General features: G+C 36.6%; 2 protein-coding genes across 5 annotated transcripts; one reads left to right on the top strand and one right to left on the bottom strand.

Annotated features, from left to right (window-relative positions):
* Positions 1-1,381: 1,381 nt before the first annotated feature.
* LOC121746410 (nucleobase-ascorbate transporter 6-like) lies at positions 1,382-4,370 on the bottom strand. Of its 2 annotated transcripts, none has more exons than XM_042140233.1 (12): positions 4,130-4,370; positions 3,680-3,765; positions 3,331-3,605; positions 3,168-3,243; positions 3,023-3,082; positions 2,762-2,946; positions 2,592-2,688; positions 2,375-2,520; positions 2,208-2,299; positions 2,058-2,135; positions 1,823-1,983; positions 1,382-1,733 (listed from the first exon to the last, which is right to left on the bottom strand). In XM_042140233.1, exons 1-12 carry the CDS (start codon positions 4,218-4,220, stop codon positions 1,515-1,517), a joined length of 1,566 nt encoding a protein of 521 aa, XP_041996167.1. In that variant the 5' UTR covers positions 4,221-4,370; the 3' UTR covers positions 1,382-1,514. The 2 variants fall into 2 exon arrangements, with proteins under 2 accessions (XP_041996167.1, XP_041996168.1); XM_042140234.1 differs by having other exon boundaries at positions 3,692-3,765.
* A 5,143-nt stretch (positions 4,371-9,513) lies between these two features.
* On the top strand, positions 9,514-17,548 carry LOC121746498. 3 transcript variants are annotated; one of them, XM_042140357.1, is made up of 5 exons: positions 9,564-9,637; positions 9,727-10,094; positions 11,293-11,664; positions 11,809-16,098; positions 16,784-17,548. In XM_042140357.1, the coding sequence occupies exons 2-4, from the start codon at positions 9,981-9,983 to the stop codon at positions 16,057-16,059; spliced, it is 4,737 nt and encodes a 1,578-aa protein (XP_041996291.1). In that variant the 5' UTR covers positions 9,564-9,637; positions 9,727-9,980; the 3' UTR covers positions 16,060-16,098; positions 16,784-17,548. The 3 variants fall into 3 exon arrangements, with proteins under 3 accessions (XP_041996292.1, XP_041996293.1, XP_041996291.1); XM_042140358.1 differs by having other exon boundaries at positions 9,514-10,094; positions 16,795-17,548; XM_042140359.1 differs by having other exon boundaries at positions 9,514-10,094; positions 16,792-17,548.
* Positions 17,549-18,396: the final 848 nt, after the last annotated feature.

Here is an 18,396-nt window from a genome sequence, read left to right as displayed (position 1 = left end):
TTAATTCATTACAAAATTGATGTTTCCTTTCTTTTAAGATACACCAAAAAAAATTCGCAAGTAATTTTAACTATACAATCGTTCAATAAACTAGATTTGTTAAATTAATAATTTTATAGTTGTACCATCGCCTTCACAATTATTTATATTAATAAATTTAATTATACTACATACTTGGACATAATTTTGATGGCATCAAGCGAGTACAAGCCTAGTAGGACCAGATCTAAAACTATTAATAATTGGAATTAATCATTGGTCCAAAACTATTAATTTCCAAAATTCAAAAAACATGTGATGTGTAGCCTGAGAGATCCATTTCTACAAGAAAATAATTTTAAAATGTCATCTCCAATTAATTTTGAATTATTTATGGTACGATTCAGTACTATTGTTTTTTAGTGAGATTAAATAAGCGAAGATGTCAATTGTTGTTTTGTTGTAAAGAATCTTATTTTGGTGAAGAAAGTTTATTGTTCCTAATATATTAATTAATGAATATTAGATACCACTTTAATATATTTGTAAATTAATGTATGTATACCTACTTCTGACCCCTAACATTAATATGATTCACATTAAACGAATCTGGTCTGATATTTATTTTTACGACTGCATAATTCCATACACCTGACTCACTAAATATTTTTCAACAAATATTTAAGTTTCGTTTGCTTCAAAAAGTTGAAGCACATAATTCTTGTAACCAGTACTACAAAATTAAAGATATATTGCAATTAAAAAAAATCAGCTATTTACTTGTTTTGTAACAAAAGTTATATTATCATTAAAATAATGAATATATTGTCAAATGAAAATCCATAAATGACATAGAATTAACAGATGTAAAAGTGATATTATTAGTGGTTGGGAGCTTGAAACAAACAAAGAGGAGTAGATCAAGTGGTTTTTTCCAACTGAAAACAAAGAAAATCGCAATGATTAAATTTTTTTGGCTTAATTAATTTATTAGGTTTTTATGTCTTCAGATCAGACGAATGACAATTCATAGTGGTCCACATTTTTATAATAAAAACTCAATTTAATATCACTATAATTTGGTCAAGCAATCTTCTGAATTATTTATAATTAGATTGCATTGGTTCTTTTGAAAACAAAAAAATCTTTGTTCAGTTCATGCTCCACTTTTCTCTTTATTGGTTTTTGATTTATGAGACAAAACTGCTTCACTATATATGTTATTGTAAGGAGAATGTAAATGCTAATAATTATAATATTAATCATAACAAAGGATAATTAAATTATTATTATTATTTTCCAATTCTATCACCTAAACCTTTGTTTGTTCTTGGATGTACATTCAATTTTTAAAGGGCCATAGTTGTAAGATAGCAATATTAATCATAATTATAAAATGAAATAATAAATTGAAATACTTTTAAAATAAGTAGTACTATTCATTTTAGGGATGTCAATGCAGTTCGAAACCTATTGATAGGCCCAAATAGCTTGTAGAGTTGGAGATTTATAGCACGATAAAATTACAATCCGATTTATACAGATGGGAAGTATTTGTTGAGGTTGAAAGGAAGGGCATAGAACTCCTCACTCCTATTATCAGTCTTGAAATCCTTGAACTTATCCCACCAATGCTTGCCTCTGTCCTTCCTTATCTGAGGATCCTTCTTGTCCAGCGTGTTGTCGAACACGAATGCCAGCACGCCTGCCACGAACGCCTTGGAGGCGAAGGGCACGTTCACAATGTCGTTGAACTGCCAAGAAACAACCAAAGAAATCAGTCAAGAAAAGGCCACCAATGCTTGGCCTTGATCTTGATCAAGACGAAGAAGCGCATACGTACCCATCTCCCGGACGTGTGTGTGGGGCCGTATCCTTTAACAGCAGTGTACTCGTTGAAGTACCGAGCCACGGACAAGCCCAGGAAAGTGGGAACTGCTAATATGAATTTGTTTCTGAAGCTGTTGAGCTGGCAGAATTGTAGGAAAGCTAGCCCACCAACACCTTGTAATAACAATTTTGTTTTAAGTCATAGAAATAGGCTAATAGCTGAGGTTTTGAAGTAATGAAATGCTCACCAAAATAGCCAAAGAAGACACAGTAGAAAGCAGCCACAATAGACATTGGAATTGAAGCAAAAACTGCTCCAAATTTGCCTGAAAAAAGACATACATGTTGCAGTTTTTGGTAGACAAATTCCTAATCAAAGATAAGGGAAAATAGGTTACCAAGAACAGAGAAGAAAAGCATGAAACCGGCAGATATCTGCACGGTCCTTCGACTGCCAACGCGAGTCATTGCAATAAGACCTGCATTCTCTCTGCAAGAAAGCCATGATTAGTATCATAGGTTGTTTATAAAACAGAAATTAAAAGCTTTTAGTTGAGTGTTTTACATAGATACTGATGATCCGTTTCCGGTTCCAAATAAACCGGACAGCAAGGTGGCGATGCCCTGCCAGCCTATGCCCCGGCTGAGGATGGACGGTGGCAATGGCGTTGCACTAGCATATCTAGACAGACCAATGAAGCCACCAGTTGCCTATATACAGAAAACATGAACAAATTTTGGAGAGAAATAATCAGACAGAAAAGTACTAAGTGGAGACGAACCTCAACGAGAGCAACGAACGCAGCCATCATCATCGCGAAACATTCACCAGAATCAAACGAAGGCGCTCCCCATTGAAAGGGATACGGGACTCTTATCCTGCACAATTCAAGATCATTAGTATGTAAAACTTCATGGATTTATCCGTGAATCATCGATAAGTGGAACATACCATGGAGCAGCACTGATGAGGCCAGAGTGATCAGTTCTGCAGCTTGCTTGAGTCTTTGGCGATGCACTGTCGTAGGCACCAGCAACGGTGAGTATGTGTGCGTAGATCCACACGATTGACACGGTGATAAGGACTGCAAAGCGCTCGAATATATGCTTTCCTGGTTTTATTATTTGTGGGAGATACTGCATCAACAAATGATCAGAATTAGGCTTTATGAAGAGGAAAAGAAATAAAACTGAAAACCAGTTTAGACTATACCTGACCACAGAACACCAGAAGAACTAGCTCGGGCAACCCGATTTCAACACATTTAGCAACCTGAACAAGGAAGGCTTGTAAGTCTGATTTCAAGTCATAAAGGTTTGTGACATACAGATAAGGAGGCAAGCGGGGTTGCACGTACCCCAGGAAAACCAAGTTCATAGAGGCCTAAACCAGAAAGAAGAACCAACGGAACAACTGAAATCGGACTTAGGAACCTGATCACATAGCAGTAATTCATGACAATGTTTATTAGCTCATATCAAAAGTAAATAAGAGACTGGTGTTTTGTGTAAATCATCTACCTAACAACGTTGCGCCACAGACCACTGAAGCCTATCACTATCTGAACGGTAGAGGCAACAATAAGCGCGCCTTGTGTGGCCCTCATTAATTTCTTGAACCTCGTTATAGGATCTGGATCATCCCATTTACCGGATAAGATGATTGAGATTGTGGGCGCAACAAAGGTGTATGAGCCTCCGATCACAGCAGGTAATCGGGTTCCAAACCATGTTTGCAGGAGGGTGTTGAGCCCAGTAACAAACAGCAGAGTTTGGATGACTTTTGCTTTCTCCTCCTGCATAAATGCAAGTAGATTATACTAATGAATAAAGGCTCATTTGGAAAGCAAAAAACTGCGGTTCGCCTCACGTTTCCTCCTACCAATGCAGTCGGTATGAGGACAGTCATGCTGAGCACCACCAAGTAATGTTGGAAGCCAAGAAGGATGGCCTCAGCTGCAAAACCAAGACATCAAACATCTCTATATTCTTAAAACTGATAAAATAAACAAGTATTGTCTGAGAAGTATGCTTGGATATTGTAAGATCAAACATGTGATACATGTTATAAACAGAACTCTAGTTATGAATTTGATGAATGAATAGAAATAAGCAAAAACATGAATGATCCCACAAAAAAGATCAAAACTTGGTCAAACAAACAGAACACTTGATAACATGGCCATCTATAGATATGCAGAAATCAGACAAAGAGAGAGGATTAAAGGCCAAGAAATCCACAATCACAAAAAGAGAACATAGTATACTAAAAATTAATGAAAATAAAATTAAAAATAGAAACAAATCATGAAATACTGACGCCATGGAGGGGGGCTGGTGATGCAATATGCAACATTTGGAAGTTGATCTTTAGGAGGATGTGGTGCTGGTTCATCTAGCTTTGCTGCCATTTCTTTCTCTCTTCAATCTCCCTCTGTAAACATCAACTTAAACTCTCATTCTTCAGACAAGTTGAGGTAAAGATATGAGCACTGAAAAAGGAAAGAACTTTGTAGAGAGGTGGCAATGCAAAATGTGAAGATAAAAAGATGAAAACTGGTCCCAATTTTTCATACTGGAATCTCTCTCAATACATATGCGTTCTTGATTGGATAAAATAATTTGATGATTTAAATCTTTAAATAAGCTAATAATAAAATTCCAACAAAGTAACCTCATTGAATATTTTACTGTTGCCAAAAGTTATCGGTACAGTTTATAACTGTTCAAACTTGAAAATCAGGTCTTCATCTGCAGACTGGTATTGGAGAACCAGTTGAATTCAAACTAGTCAGGTTTTTGGACAATTGGTTTCTCACTTTTTCGAAATCTAATCAATATACTGAGGAAATCACATTTTTACCTTTTTTTCTACATTTTTTTACCACAATTACATATATATAGGACATGCACTAATGGATGACATTGTTTTTGTACTTCACCAAGGTATGACTGATTTCACCATAGATATGTACTCCTACTAAATTAGTCAATCTTTGCATGTGTTTAATTGTACTTAATCACATAAATAACGGATACAAAATGACATACATTCCTCTATTTGAAATGTTATTAGCGAATCTGAAACTAAATTGGAAATTAAATATGCTTATATTTCTATGGTACATAGAAGAAATCCGAACAAAACTGGCCCTTATGAGATAATTAAACATCTAGTAGATTGGTATACCATGGATGCTCATACTGTTTACAATGCTTTTTTTTCACGAACAATGAATAAAAATTTCGTAAATTCGATGGCGAGAAAAGGTTGCTTTGAAATATACCATGGATACTTCCCTTTAGACTTAAGTCCAAATTTGGTCATTTACATTTGCTCTAAAAAACTTTTTGGTTATTTATATTAAGTTTGTTACCTTTTGGTCCCAAACAATATGTTTTGGTCCAAACTAAACCTTTTCCATTAAACTTAATGGTCAAACGTGATTTGACCAAATTATTGACTTAATTATGAATCTAGTTAGTCAGATTAACCTAATTAATTTAATGTTAAAATTTATTAACAAATTTTACCTATAATTAACTTAAAATTTATAAAATATTATATAAAAATTAAATTAAATTTTACCTATATTTTTTACCTGTGGTAAAAATTAAATTTGTGAATACTTTATAAATTTTATTTTATTTTATTTTTATTATAGGTAAGAAAATATTTTATAAAATTTTAATATTATTAAATTTTCTAATATTTATAAATTTTAATTAAATTTTATTTTTGATATAGGTAAAAAAATATTTTAGAAATTTCAATTTTTATTATATGTATTAAAATATTTTATGAATATTAATATATTTTGATATATGTAAAAAAATATTTTATAAATTTTAATATTGAATTAGTTAGGTTAATTGATTAATTGGATTTATAATTAAGTCATTAATTTGGTCAAATCACGTTTGATCGTTAAGTTTAACGGAAAAGGTTAATTTTGGACCAAAACATATTGTTTGGGACCAAAAGGTAACAAACTTAATGTAAAGGGCCAAAAAGTTTTTTGGAGCAAATGTAAAGGACCAAACTTGGACTTTAGTCTTCCCTTTATAACCTTCGTCTATGAAATGAATATTCAATTTATTTTTCAAAACTGTTCACTTTTACTTCCTCTATTCACCACAAAGAACCAAAAACTTTCCTCTTCACTCTGTTATTTTCTCCAAACCTTCCATTCTACATATGAATGAATAGTTTTGTATTGAATCATGAACATAATTTCTAATTTATTTTCAATTTCATTTATAATTTGAATTTATTTAAATAGTTTAAAGACTAACCTCAACCCTTATGTGTATGTAGTTATTATAGCATGAAAAGTAGTAAAATTATTGATCCCTTACAAACTAATGTATTAGGCCTAGGTACCATGGACCCATCTTTATCACTACAATAGCTATCTAATAATTGAATTTCGATTTTTACTTTATTAAGTCTACTTAATTTTAAAAAAAAACAAAACTAGATAAATGGTTTGTAAAGTTATGTGATCACCGTGTCTTTATTTGATCTCTAGTTACTAAGTCAGTCGCACAATTAGGTTAAGCCTTATATATGATCACCTAAGCGGGTTATTCTTGTAGTATCAAAGTGACCCTTAAATCTCTAGTGTTAAACTTCTTAGAGTGTCCACAATAGAGTGGAACAGCCACGATTCCGCTAAGGTACAATCACAAAAACTCTTCCACGGTCACAAAAACTCTTCCGCCACATTATCACAAAATAAATTAAGAAAAAATGGCACGGCGGCTGCCGCGGCTCCCATTCCGGCGTGCAATAGGCGTCGCGGCTCTGCCCCCACCGCCCCTCCCACGCCGCAAATGCGGCTCTCTTTCGTCCAGCCCCCCTCGCCGCGGCTCACCCTTGTCCAGCAATAGACCGCCGGCGGCACGGCGGCTGCAGGGGCGGTGCTATTGTGGACACTCTTAAGAACATAGGAGCAAAGTCTTCACACAAAATCTTCACACATAGTAGTATATTGGTTTTGTCATTGATTCTTTCTTAATTTCAATTAACTACTTTATCTTTCAAATACCATAGTTAATCCACATGAGGTTACAAGATAGCTAATCATATAAAAAATCAAGTTCAAGACATGACTTTAAGCAGCATATGAGAACAATAGGCAATTATGATCACACAACACAATTTAACATTCAAACATCTATCTTCACCAATAATTCTATACAAAATGTTTAGCCAATCATTGTCATCACCGTGTCAAAGTTATACACTAAGGTGGTGTTCGGTTGAGTACATTAATTAGTACCGAGATACAATATGGGATAAGATAAGATGGGCTTTGTCTTGGATTAAATTAGTATTGAATTTTATTTTGTGTTTGGTTAATAAGACTATGTACAAGATAGATTTAATAAAGTGTTTAGTTGATAATATTAATAACAAGACTAATGCATATTAATTTTGAGTTTATTTATATAACTATAAATCAATTTCAAATTAACTAATAATTAATAATTGATTACTTTATTCAATTCATTTAGATATTAACAATAATTTATTTATTTTTATAATGTGATAAGTAATCAAGCAATACAGTCTCATTTCTCATTAATTAAAAGCAATAACCCCTATTATTCTCTACTAATCCCATTAAAACATTAACATTGAACATATATATTGATGAGAATTTTCCAAAAACCAAAAGTGTCATAATTACAAATTCTGTAGTAGCTCAATTATCTCTCCACTAATATACTACTAATGCTTGCATTTGCAAATAATATTAACTATAAATTACACAAATATATATATATATATATATAGGGGTGTGATAAAAAACAAACTCTCTAAAATACAAACTATACAAACTTTAATCATACTCACTTAATACAATTAATCAACGGTTAATATAAGAGATTTTTCTAATGTCAACATTTTGACATCGAAAAATCAGAATTTGGACACCCCCGTCGACAGAATTTGTACACTCCGTACATCCCCCCGGTGACATAATTTGTACATTCCGTTGACATCGACCCCCGGTGACATAATTTGTACAGTCCGTTGACATAATTTGTACACTCCGGTGACAGAATTTGTACACTCCGATGACATAGTTTGTATAGTTTGTATTTTAGAGAGTTTGTATTTGATCATACTATATATAAACTCGCTCATGTAGTGAGAGAAAATTGGACTGATTTAGGAAAATGGTCTTCGTTCTTAGCTCTTCTATCATTCTTCCCTGCTGTAAATCACAAAGTAAAATATGTTAATTTGAATTAATTAATATCCATTCGTGCACCCCCCCTTATTTTCCTCTCCTCTCCCGCATCAGACATTCTTCCTTTCATTTATTAGCTGGACTAATTTTATCGCAGGGTAGGGGGCGTATGGTTTGTCATGAAATAACTGTCAAAAATACATCGCGGCGACGGGCTACTAGATAACTTTGTCTCGGGCCGAGTTGTAGGAAAAAATAGAACCGAACAGCAGATTAGAGGAGATGAAGATAAGAAGTCATGGGCTATCTCGCCAACCGAACGGTAGACCTTCCCAAGGTTTACCGAACCGGCGGTTAAAACCGAAATCGTAACCGTCGGTTACGGTTTTGAACCGAAACCGTCGGTTTTTGAACCGTGCTTCGGTTCAGGTTCAAAAATTTTCGAACCAAAACCGTGCCGGAACTGGCGGTTCCAAACCTGAACCGCGAAAAACCACCGAAAAACCGTGAAACCAAGCCGGAACAGCAAAAAACCGGCGGTTCGGAACCGTAAAAAACCACCTGAAAACTGCCGGTTCAGAACCGAAACCGAAACTGGCAGTTTTGGAACCTGAACCGTAACCGCTAAACACCCTCGTGTTCGGTTCCGGTTCGGCAAAGTCCAAAAACGGAACCGGCGGTTCCGAACCGTAACCGCCGGTTCTAGAACCGTGGGCACCTCTACCGAACGGGGCCTAAAGAGATGAGCAGAAATGCTCTAAGTACTCCCTAGGATGATTTGATCGGAATAGAAGTCCGGCTTTGAGCTCAGATTGATCCCAGATGGCCTCTTCTTTCTTCTTTCTCTTAAAGTTCAAGTGGCAGAACCTACGTGAAAATGAGTATAACTTTCTTTACGTAGCTCTGATTGAGGCGTGCAAGATACCCACGTGAAGCTCTTTCAATGATGAAGAGATTTGTATCCTTCATAGAATGATTAGAAATCATTATTTCAGTCCCTTTGTCCTTCAAAACTTAATAAACTTATCAACAAAAGTAATTTACAGATGATTAGACATAAAATAAAAATAAAAACTAGCCATAAAAGTAAGTTAAGCATGCTAAAATTGCCCCCTAAAACTACGCAAAATACAAGTTTATCAAGAGGCAATATATATCTACTACTATTATTTATTATAAACTTAAAACAATATTTTAAAACTCGCATTAACGAATATTTGGTGGGGCGGAGGAAGCACGCAATAATAGTTTTTAAAATAGTAACATGGTGCAAGATATCGTTTCTGTTGTTGCTATTCCTTTTACATATTTAGATTATGAATATTACTTCTATGCAATAGATCAGGTATATAAGGAACAATAATTATTGGCTTTAATTAGTAAATGAATATTAGGTCAACAATTATTTATGGAAACAGAGAGGCTACAAATGAGATTTCCTAAATCTAAAGGAGTAGATTCATAATTATCACTAAATTCCGTGCGCCCAATGAGAAAATAAGAACTGCGTCGCTCCGTTTGTCAGTCTGTTCATTTCTCAAAAAAAAAATTCTCGTTGTATCAGATTCATATAATCCGCTAATTGTGCCATATACCTATATATAGATTTACCGTATCCCGCGAAAGTACTGATTAGTTCACTCGATTTGGGTTTATGTATATCACATGTTCGGATCGGTAGGTTGAATGAGTTTGTGATTTCCACGTTTTGCAGATCGCGCAATCGAAGCAGCTGCTACTTTCAGGTGTTGAAGGCCGTTTTCGATCATTAATTTCGGATGGTTTAGGGTTTTTTGATTGCCAATTAGGGATTTCTAGGGTTTTTTGAATAATCGAGATAGTTAGGGTTTTGGATTTGCGAGAAGCGGAAAGGGTGAAGTTTCAGGGCAATTGATTTGAATTGATGGTTGAAGGCAGTTTTTGGGGTTGTGTTGAATCTCGGAAAAATGCAAAGAAGGGATTTTTATTATGCATGGGAGGTTTCGGAGGGAAGGTGAGGGGAGTTGCAGAAGTCTACAGCGCAGTATCAGTTGGCATATGCACCCAACTGTAATTGCTGCGGATTCAAATTCATTTTTTAAGGTGTGGACTCCTTTTTGTTTTTGCTTGTCAAAGTTTTGATTCTTTACTACTCCAGTATGTTGTATCTGTCGATTGTTTTGATTGAATATATCATGTTTGATTGAATATGTCAATAATTGACGATTTTAGCCATGACATATTTTCTGCCAATCGTGAGCAGCGTTGCAAACAATTGAACAATTAGGTAGATACCGATTTTTGTGTATGATGTCTTAAACTGTTGATGTTTATGCATTAATGCGTAAGATTTACCATGAAAACATTTCATTTGTGCCTTGTGCTTTGGCGTGGATTTTGTGAACAGCTCTATGTTAATTGTATGCAGATATGAAAATATTCCCTCTGCTTCATGAATAGTGTATTAGTGGATTTTGTACTAGTTGTACAGCTGGGCCAGGATTTTGCATTTTTCTGTTGGCAGTTGACAGATTGACCTGCCAAAACTTCAGAAACAGCATTTTCATTCCTCAAATAGCTAGTAGTTTACCATGCTTACCAAGTATGTCACATGAGAATCCATACCAACTACAACCCTGCGAATTCTAGAAAATCTTATTTATAATATGAAGGATTGCTTAAGAAACTATAGACTTAACTGTAATTGGCCATCTACACCTTCATAAGAAATAATGGTCGGGAAAGAAATGGGTATTAAGGTACATTCTAATGAAGGGGCTATGACTATGAGGTGATCATATTTTGTCTAGGCTTTGTCTGTTTATTTGATCAATCAATGCTGTTTTGATTCTTGTGGATGATGATTATTCACTGGTTTTTGAATTAGATTAGGTTCCTCACCTGTATATGGAATAAGTGAGTTTGTCTAATTTATACTTCTCAGAGGTATGGAAACCATTGGTTCTGTATACCTTATATCATCTATTCCTGCTACTTATTATCATTAATACTTACTTCTGACTTTTGATGAATCTAATGATGTTTTCTTTTGGGGAATAGTAATCTCAACCAATCGTAGTTTTGATTCTTTTTTACATTTTGTTTGAGGAAAATGGAATACCATGTGACTTAAGTGTAATTTGGACTAATTTTCTGACGTACACATCCCAAATAAGCTTACTGCACCTTTTTCAGTTATATAGTATGGCTTGCCAGCCATTTCAGGTTTATTTTTTAAGAAGCAAAATGTCAATGGATTGCATGAAACTTGACTACCATGTGTCGTCTTCATGTTTTGCAGGATGGTCGCAAAATCAATGTTGGCGATTGTGCTCTTTTCAAACCTCCACAGGATTCTCCGCCTTTTATTGGTTTAATTCGTCGCTTGACATTAAGTAAAGATAATAACTTGCGGATAGGAGTTAATTGGCTTTATCGACCTGCTGAGCTAACTCTCGAAAAAGGCCCTCTCTTGGACGGTGCACCAAACGAAATCTTTTACTCCTTTCATAAAGACGAAACTCTTGCTGCCTCTTTACTTCATCCTTGTAAAGTTGCATTTCTTCCAAGAGGTGCTGAACTTCCTACAGGGACATCCTCTTTTGTTTGTCGGCGCGTATATGACATTGAAAACAAGTGTTTATGGTGGCTAACAGATCAAGATTACTTTAATGTTAGTTGTTGTTGGCATTTTTCAGTAATTTTTTCTTCTTTCAGTTATATGTTTTACTGATTAGAGAACCGTTGGGGTAAGGTAGCCTTGCTGAGTTTTCATTCCCTCAGAATTTTTCTCTAAACATTTACGCATAACTTGCAGGAGCATCAAGAAGAAGTAAACCAGCTTTTAGACAAAACAAAGACAGAAATGCACGGAACATTGCTGCCTGGTGGCCGCTCCCCGAAACAAGCTAATGGCCTGACTTCAGCATCACAATTGAAACCTAGTTCAGAGAATGCTCAGAATAGTGGAACTTCCTTTCCTTCTCAAACCAAGGGTAAAAAAAGGGAAAGAGGAGACCATTCCACTGATCCTATCAAACGGGAGCGTTTCTTAAAGACAGATGATAGTGGCTCTAGTCCACACAAAATTGAAAATAATGTGAAATCTGATATTGCAAAGATATCCGATAAAGGTGGAGTTGTAGATTTTGAAGGGGTTGAGAAGCTTTTACAATTAATGCAACATAGAGTGGAGAAGAAATTGGATTTAATTAGCCGTTCTATGCTTACTGGTGTAGTAGCTGCGACTGAGAAGATTGAGTGCCTCAGTCGATTTGTGCAGCTGAAGGGTTTATCTGTATTTGATGAGTGGCTCCAGGAGATCCATAAGGGGAAGGTTGGTGGTGGGAATAATTCAAAGGATGCTGACGAATCCATTGAAGAATTTCTTTTGGTTTTACTTCGCGCACTGGATAAACTTCCTGTGAACCTCCCTGCACTCCAAACATGCAACATTGGTAGATCTGTGAATCATCTACGATCACATAAAAACGTAGAAATTCAAAGAAAGGCTCGAAGTTTAGTTGACACGTGGAAGAAACGTGTTCAAGCGGAAATGACTAATAATGACGCAGAGACTGGTTCCGCCCAAGGTGGACCCGTGTGGTCTTCCAAATCACGCCTCCCAGAGGCTTCCCATGCTGGTAGCAGAACACTTAGTGGATCTGATGTTGCCGTGAAAAACTCTATCACTCAACATTCTGCATCTAAAACTACTTCAGTAAAGTCCTCGCATGGAGAAAATAACACAAAGTCTGCATCTTCATCTCCTGGTCCAGTAAAACCATCTTCGCCACCGGCATCTGTTAAGGAGAGCCAACCTGGAACTTCTGCTGGTGGCAGTGACACTCCTGAAGCCCCTCTGACTAGGGAGGATAGGAGCAGCAGTTCAAACCAGTCTCATATTTACAGTCCTTCAATTTCAACAAAGGAGGAGGGAAAAAGTTCGGCTGCTGTTTCTGCATCTGCTAGTAAGATATCAAGCAGTAGTTCTCGAAATCGAAAAGGTGGTTGTTTTCCAGGGGTTAGTGGAGTTCAGAAAGACAGCAGCTCTAGCAGAAGTTTATCATCGATAAGAAATTGTACCTCAGATAAAGTTTCTCAATCTGGTATGGCGACTGAAAGGGTTAGTGATGGACCGTTGCTTGAAGCAGGTAATCCAAAGCTAATTGTTAAGATACCAAACTGGTCACGGAGTCCAAGTCAAGGTGTCAGTGGAGTATCTCCTGAAGATCCTTCTGCTCTGAGTAGCCAATCATCTCAACCAGTGCTTTTAGACAAACTTGATCAGTTTGACAATAACTCAAGGACGAAGAGTGATGCTCTTCGATGTAAGGCTAGTCCTGACACGAATGTTGAATCTTGTCGAGTCAATGATATGAAAGGTTTAGTGACTGGATCTGGGTCAGCTGCTGTTCTTCTCGAAGAAGAAAAAAGTATGTCAACTGAAGACTCCAGGCAATCTGCGGAAGGCACAAAAAGGAACCAACTGAAATGTGGAAAGTCGCATGAAACTTCTTTTAGCCCCATGAATGCTTTAATTGAAAGCTGTGCGCACTCTTCATTGTCCCCTGAGGATGATGTAGGGATGAACTTACTTGCTAGTGTGGCAGCTGGTGAAATGTCAAGAACAGAATTGATTTCACCTACTGGTTCAACTGAAAGAAGCACACCTGCAACAGGAGTTTGCGTTAGTGATGATGCAAAATCAAAGTCTTCCCCCGAAGATCAAATTCGAGGAACTGAAAGTCAGCAGCTTTGTGATGACGGAGAAGGTGGTCTCAAGAAACAGGTTTTTTTAAATGGTTCATGCTTGGAAGATGGATTACATGTGCCTAAACAAGCACCATTCTCTCCGGACGTGGATTGTCGTCCATCCCATACTTCTGCAGACATGGCAGCTGGAGAGAAAAACAAACCCTATGACAATACGAGCACAGATTCTAGAAGCACTGCTGACCATAAATGGGAGCTTAGTAAGAGTTTGACTCAATTGACTGGTGCCAATCATAAGACTGGAGATGGTGAAGTAAATGAAGAATATCAGGAGGAAAAGACCCCAACAAGTGATTCTTGCATCGATAATATTGTCGACTGTAAAAAAAATGGAACTAATGTTGCAGGGTCCGAGTACAAATCTGGTGATGATCCCTCAGACACAGCTAAGGGGATAATTATTGCTAAAGATGCATCTCTGAACCAATTGTGTAATATCGAGTGCAAGAGTGATGTGAAGGATGGATTGATGGTGGGTGCTAATTCCATGAAGAAAATCACTGCTACAGTTGTAAAGTCTGAACTCAAAGATAGAGTTAGTGATGAGAAGCCACAACAAACCTCATCACAACCAATACTTTCTGAAGATGGTGATGAAATGAAAGTTAGAGAAATTGATGAAAAGAATATCAGGGCTTATGTGAGTGAGGTTGAATCCACTAGTGATACAGAAAAGAAAGCGATCAGCGAACCAGTTTCACTGCCTGAGACAGGGTTTCCTGCATCTGTTGCGAACGAAGGGCATACAAATGACAACATTAGAGGATCACAGCCTCTTGGCAATAAAGTTGACAAAGTAGAATCTGCTTTAGATGTTGCCAAAACGCCCTCTGCTGCAGCAGGAGCAGATTCAGATACAAAAGTAAGGTTTGATTTGAATGAAGGGTTTACTGTTGATGATGGAAAATTTGGGGAGCCAGGGAGTTTGGCGGCCTCTGTTTCAACAACTGTTCAGATGTCCAACAGTCTGCAATTTTCTGTAAATCCTTTTCCTACCCTCCATCCTGCTTCCATTACAGTGGCTGCTGCTGCAAAGGGCCCTTTTGTTCCTCCAGAGGACCTATTGAGAAGTAAAGGGGAATTGGGTTGGAAGGGATCTGCTGCCACTAGTGCATTTCGGCCAGCTGAACCTAGAAAAGTAATTGAAGCGCCTTTGGCTACAACTAATTTCTCATGTGATGCTTCTACCAGTAAAAATGGCCGCACTATGTTGGATATAGATCTCAATATAGACCTGAATGAGCCAGATGAAAAAGTTCTTGAGGAGACAGCTTCTCGAGATTGTTATTTGGTTAATGATAGTTCTATATTGCTTAATAAAAGTTCTGGTTTTATACCGGTTCTTGGCTCTGGTGGGCTGGATCTTGATTTGAATAGAGTTGATGAATCCAATGAGAATGGACAGTGTTCTACCAGCCGGGGTTATAATGAAGAGAGTTCTTTATTGCATCTCAAACCCTCGGGAGACTTAATGCCTGCTGATGTTCAAAGGGGTTTTGATCTCAATGATCAGCCTGGGCTTGATGATGGTGGTGCAGAGCACTTAAGGACCACGCAACAAGTCAAAGTTGCTTTGACATCCCAGTTGCCTTCTATTGGTCTTAGAGCAAATAATCCAGGACTAGGTGGTTTGTCGTCTTGGTTCCCACCAGCTAGTGCTTATTCAACTGTGGCGATTCCATCAATTATACCTGATCGTACTGACCAATCCTTTCCAGGAATTCCACCTGGAGCATCACAGAGAATTTTTAGCCCTGCTAGCATATCTCCATTTACACCTGATGTTTACCGTGGATCAGTATTGTCATCTTCTCCTGCTGCGTCATACCCATCTGGTCCTTTCCAGATTCCAGTGTTCCCTTATGGACACTCTTTTCCTCTTCCATCTGCCAGTTTTCCAATCAGTGGAACCTCATACGCAGATGCCTCATCTGGTACTAGGTTTTTTGCACCACCTGTCAATTCTCAGTTGTTGGGACCAGTTGGTGCAATTTCACCCCAAGTTCAGAGACCTTTTATGGTCAGCCTTCCAGATAATAGCAGCAATAGTGGACTGGAAAACAGCCGAACATGGGGTAGACAAGGTCTTGACCTCAATGCTGGCCCTGGAACTGTTGAAGGTGATGTCAGGGAAGATAATTTGCCTCGTTCATCAAGTCAACACTCAGTTATCAATTCACATGCGCAAGCAGAGGAGCAAGCTAGGCTCTATCCAGCTTCAGGTTTGAAGAGGACGGAACCCGACGGAGGGTGGGATAAAGAAAACTTCAGATACAAGCAGTCATGGCAGTAGGACTGTAAATTTATAGGCTACCTGCTCAATTCAAGTCCTGTAAGTTTGCTTCTATTTCCCGTGCTTAATTGATGTTCCCATGCTCATATAATTTCTTGTTTTTATTCTGCTGAGTGCCGACTGTTCGGTATGATTGATCTGGATATAGTTTTGTGCATATTGAAATACAATTTGCTTTACTTTCCATTTGAGTCTATAGTTTACTGATAATAGCTAAAAGGGAGTATAACTTTTAAACCTATAGGTATCGTTAAGTTTCCAAAACCTGGGATAGGGCACGGTTACTTTTCTGCTTTTGTTTGCGAGGAAAACAGTAAGGCATTTTTCTTATCTGGAGATTCCAAATATACTTTTTGCCACTTGAAATAATGCGCTTGTGAAACATTATATTGCATAAAGCAGAGGTCTTCACATCTGCCTTTGCATTTAGGTCTTCACATCTGCCTTTGCATTTAGGTTGGAACCCACTTCCATTTTACTAAACTCATTAGTGTTACACTTTGTAAGTATCCTAACCGGCTTAAAATGCTATTACACTTTTAGTGGGCTACCTTTAGGTTGGAACCCACTCTCAGTTGTTGCATGATTTTTCTGTCCATGTCATTTTTTGACTGTAAATATGTGCTTGTGTCAGGTGTTTGGCTGCACTATGACATACAAAATCTACTTCTAAAATTGGACTTTATTTTATGTGGATCTAATTCGTGTATCTTAACTGTCCTAGCTCTTCAGCAGGTTCTGAACCCTCATCCTGCTGGGATAATCTTCAAACCGTCGGTTATCTGAAAAACTCATTTCTTATCTATCCGGTCTCTGAAGTCCCACCTCATCTGAGCATCAATGATAACCTCTCCAAACACTACTGGGAGGATAGAGGTCCTAATCTACCTGTACATAGTTTGACTCCTGGAGAAGCCTGAGCTTTTGGCGCCAAGATATACTGAAGATTGATGTGCATAGTTTCTGGCTAACCGTTCTGAGGAGGCTGGATCTTGGATTTTATACAAGCCCTTGTGAATTTTGAGCTTTTACTGTCATCGTCCTTTGTACTTTTATACTTTTATTCTTATTTTTTTTCCGCCCACATATTTATAAGTAGATTTATGTCGAATTTTGGTTCTGATGGTTTTTCGTCTCAAGGTTTAGTTGTAATGGCCTTTGTTGTACTTCATCTTGGGTTTCCAGTCTGCATTCGGTTTACATAGCACGAAAGCAGAGATGTGCGTTGTTGTGTATTTCTGATGCACGATGTTGGCAAGTGTAAAAGACGATCAAGATTTTGCGTGGTGGCCTCTGCCCAGAGCAGCAGTGTTGGAGGAGAAAATAACAGAGATGTGAAATTTAAATGCTTTATGGCATTGAATTACAGACATTTATATCGTAACTTAGTTTCAAAGTCATATACCAGTGAACTAAACACAATTTTAAGCAAGTGTGCTCTTTATGCAATTTTAGAAAGGACTAGTATGAATCTATTTGATGCTTAATACTCGCTCTGTCTCATAAAAGTATGTTTTTTAGTCCATTCTATAAGAATATGCACTTTTTAAATTTTAGAAACTTTTATATTTAGGGTTCATTTTTCACTAACAGTACTTTAGTTACATTTTGTAGGATGGAGGGAGTAGTATATTGTACTTTTAACTACCTGATAAAATATTTAATTTAGTGTATTTTTTAATACTATGGTGGTTGGTGCAAAAAGGAAAAAAAATTACTCCTTCCATCCCTACATTGACATTTTTTTTGGGTACAAGTTATTAGGTAGTGATGTTTAGTGGTTAAATGAAGAGAGAATAAAATAGGAGTGAGAAAAAAAGTAGAGGGGAAAAGTAGAAGAGATGATACAGTAAAAAATAGATAGAGTGTTGTTTTTTGCAATAAAAAGAAATGTCTCACTTACATTGGGATAACCCAAAAAAGAATACGCTTCACTTATAGTGGGACAAAGGGTGGGACATAGGGAGTGTGTTTTTATTGAAGGGATAGTAATATAGTATTAGAGGAAGAAGTATTTAAGTGTGTTTAAGACAAAGGTTATTGCATACGTTCATTATGTGCAATTTGTTAACAAATTTGGTAAGAGAGGGAGATAGTACTATCAATTCTCTTAGTATTTGGGGATAATAGCTATTTAGCTCATGAAGTATAGTCAAATTCTTACGAAACATACAACCTTTGAAATTTATATATATTAAATCATCAAGTTTTTGTTTTTCATTTATTACATTTGTAAACAAAATGATAGTTTTTGTAATGTTAAAAATATTATTTTAATAGAATAAGAAAAGAAATAAGAAATCTATTTTTTTTTCGATAAAACATGTCGTATTAGAC

Source organism: Salvia splendens, chromosome 9 (assembly GCF_004379255.2).
Source record: "Salvia splendens isolate huo1 chromosome 9, SspV2, whole genome shotgun sequence".
NCBI lineage: Eukaryota > Viridiplantae > Streptophyta > Magnoliopsida > Lamiales > Lamiaceae > Salvia > Salvia splendens.
The sequence above is the reverse complement of the archived record's forward strand: the minus strand, read 5'-3'. Positions and strand labels throughout refer to the sequence as shown.

Excerpts from the sequence above, each read along its gene's own strand:
- LOC121746410 (XM_042140233.1), bottom strand. The coding sequence starts at position 4,220 with ATGGCAGCAAAGCTAGATGAACCAGCACCACATCCTCCTAAAGATCAA. Across the intron at positions 2,947-3,022 it reads TTCTGGTGTTCTGTGGTCAG|TATCTCCCACAAATAATAAA; the intron begins GTATAGTCTAAA and ends TTGTTGATGCAG. Across the intron at positions 2,521-2,591 it reads CGTTCGTTGCTCTCGTTGAG|GCAACTGGTGGCTTCATTGG; the intron begins GTTCGTCTCCAC and ends TTCTGTATATAG.
- LOC121746498 (XM_042140358.1), top strand. The coding sequence starts at position 9,981 with ATGCATGGGAGGTTTCGGAGGGAAGGTGAGGGGAGTTGCAGAAGTCTA. Across the intron at positions 10,095-11,292 it reads ATTCAAATTCATTTTTTAAG|GATGGTCGCAAAATCAATGT; the intron begins GTGTGGACTCCT and ends CATGTTTTGCAG. Across the intron at positions 11,665-11,808 it reads CAGATCAAGATTACTTTAAT|GAGCATCAAGAAGAAGTAAA; the intron begins GTTAGTTGTTGT and ends CATAACTTGCAG.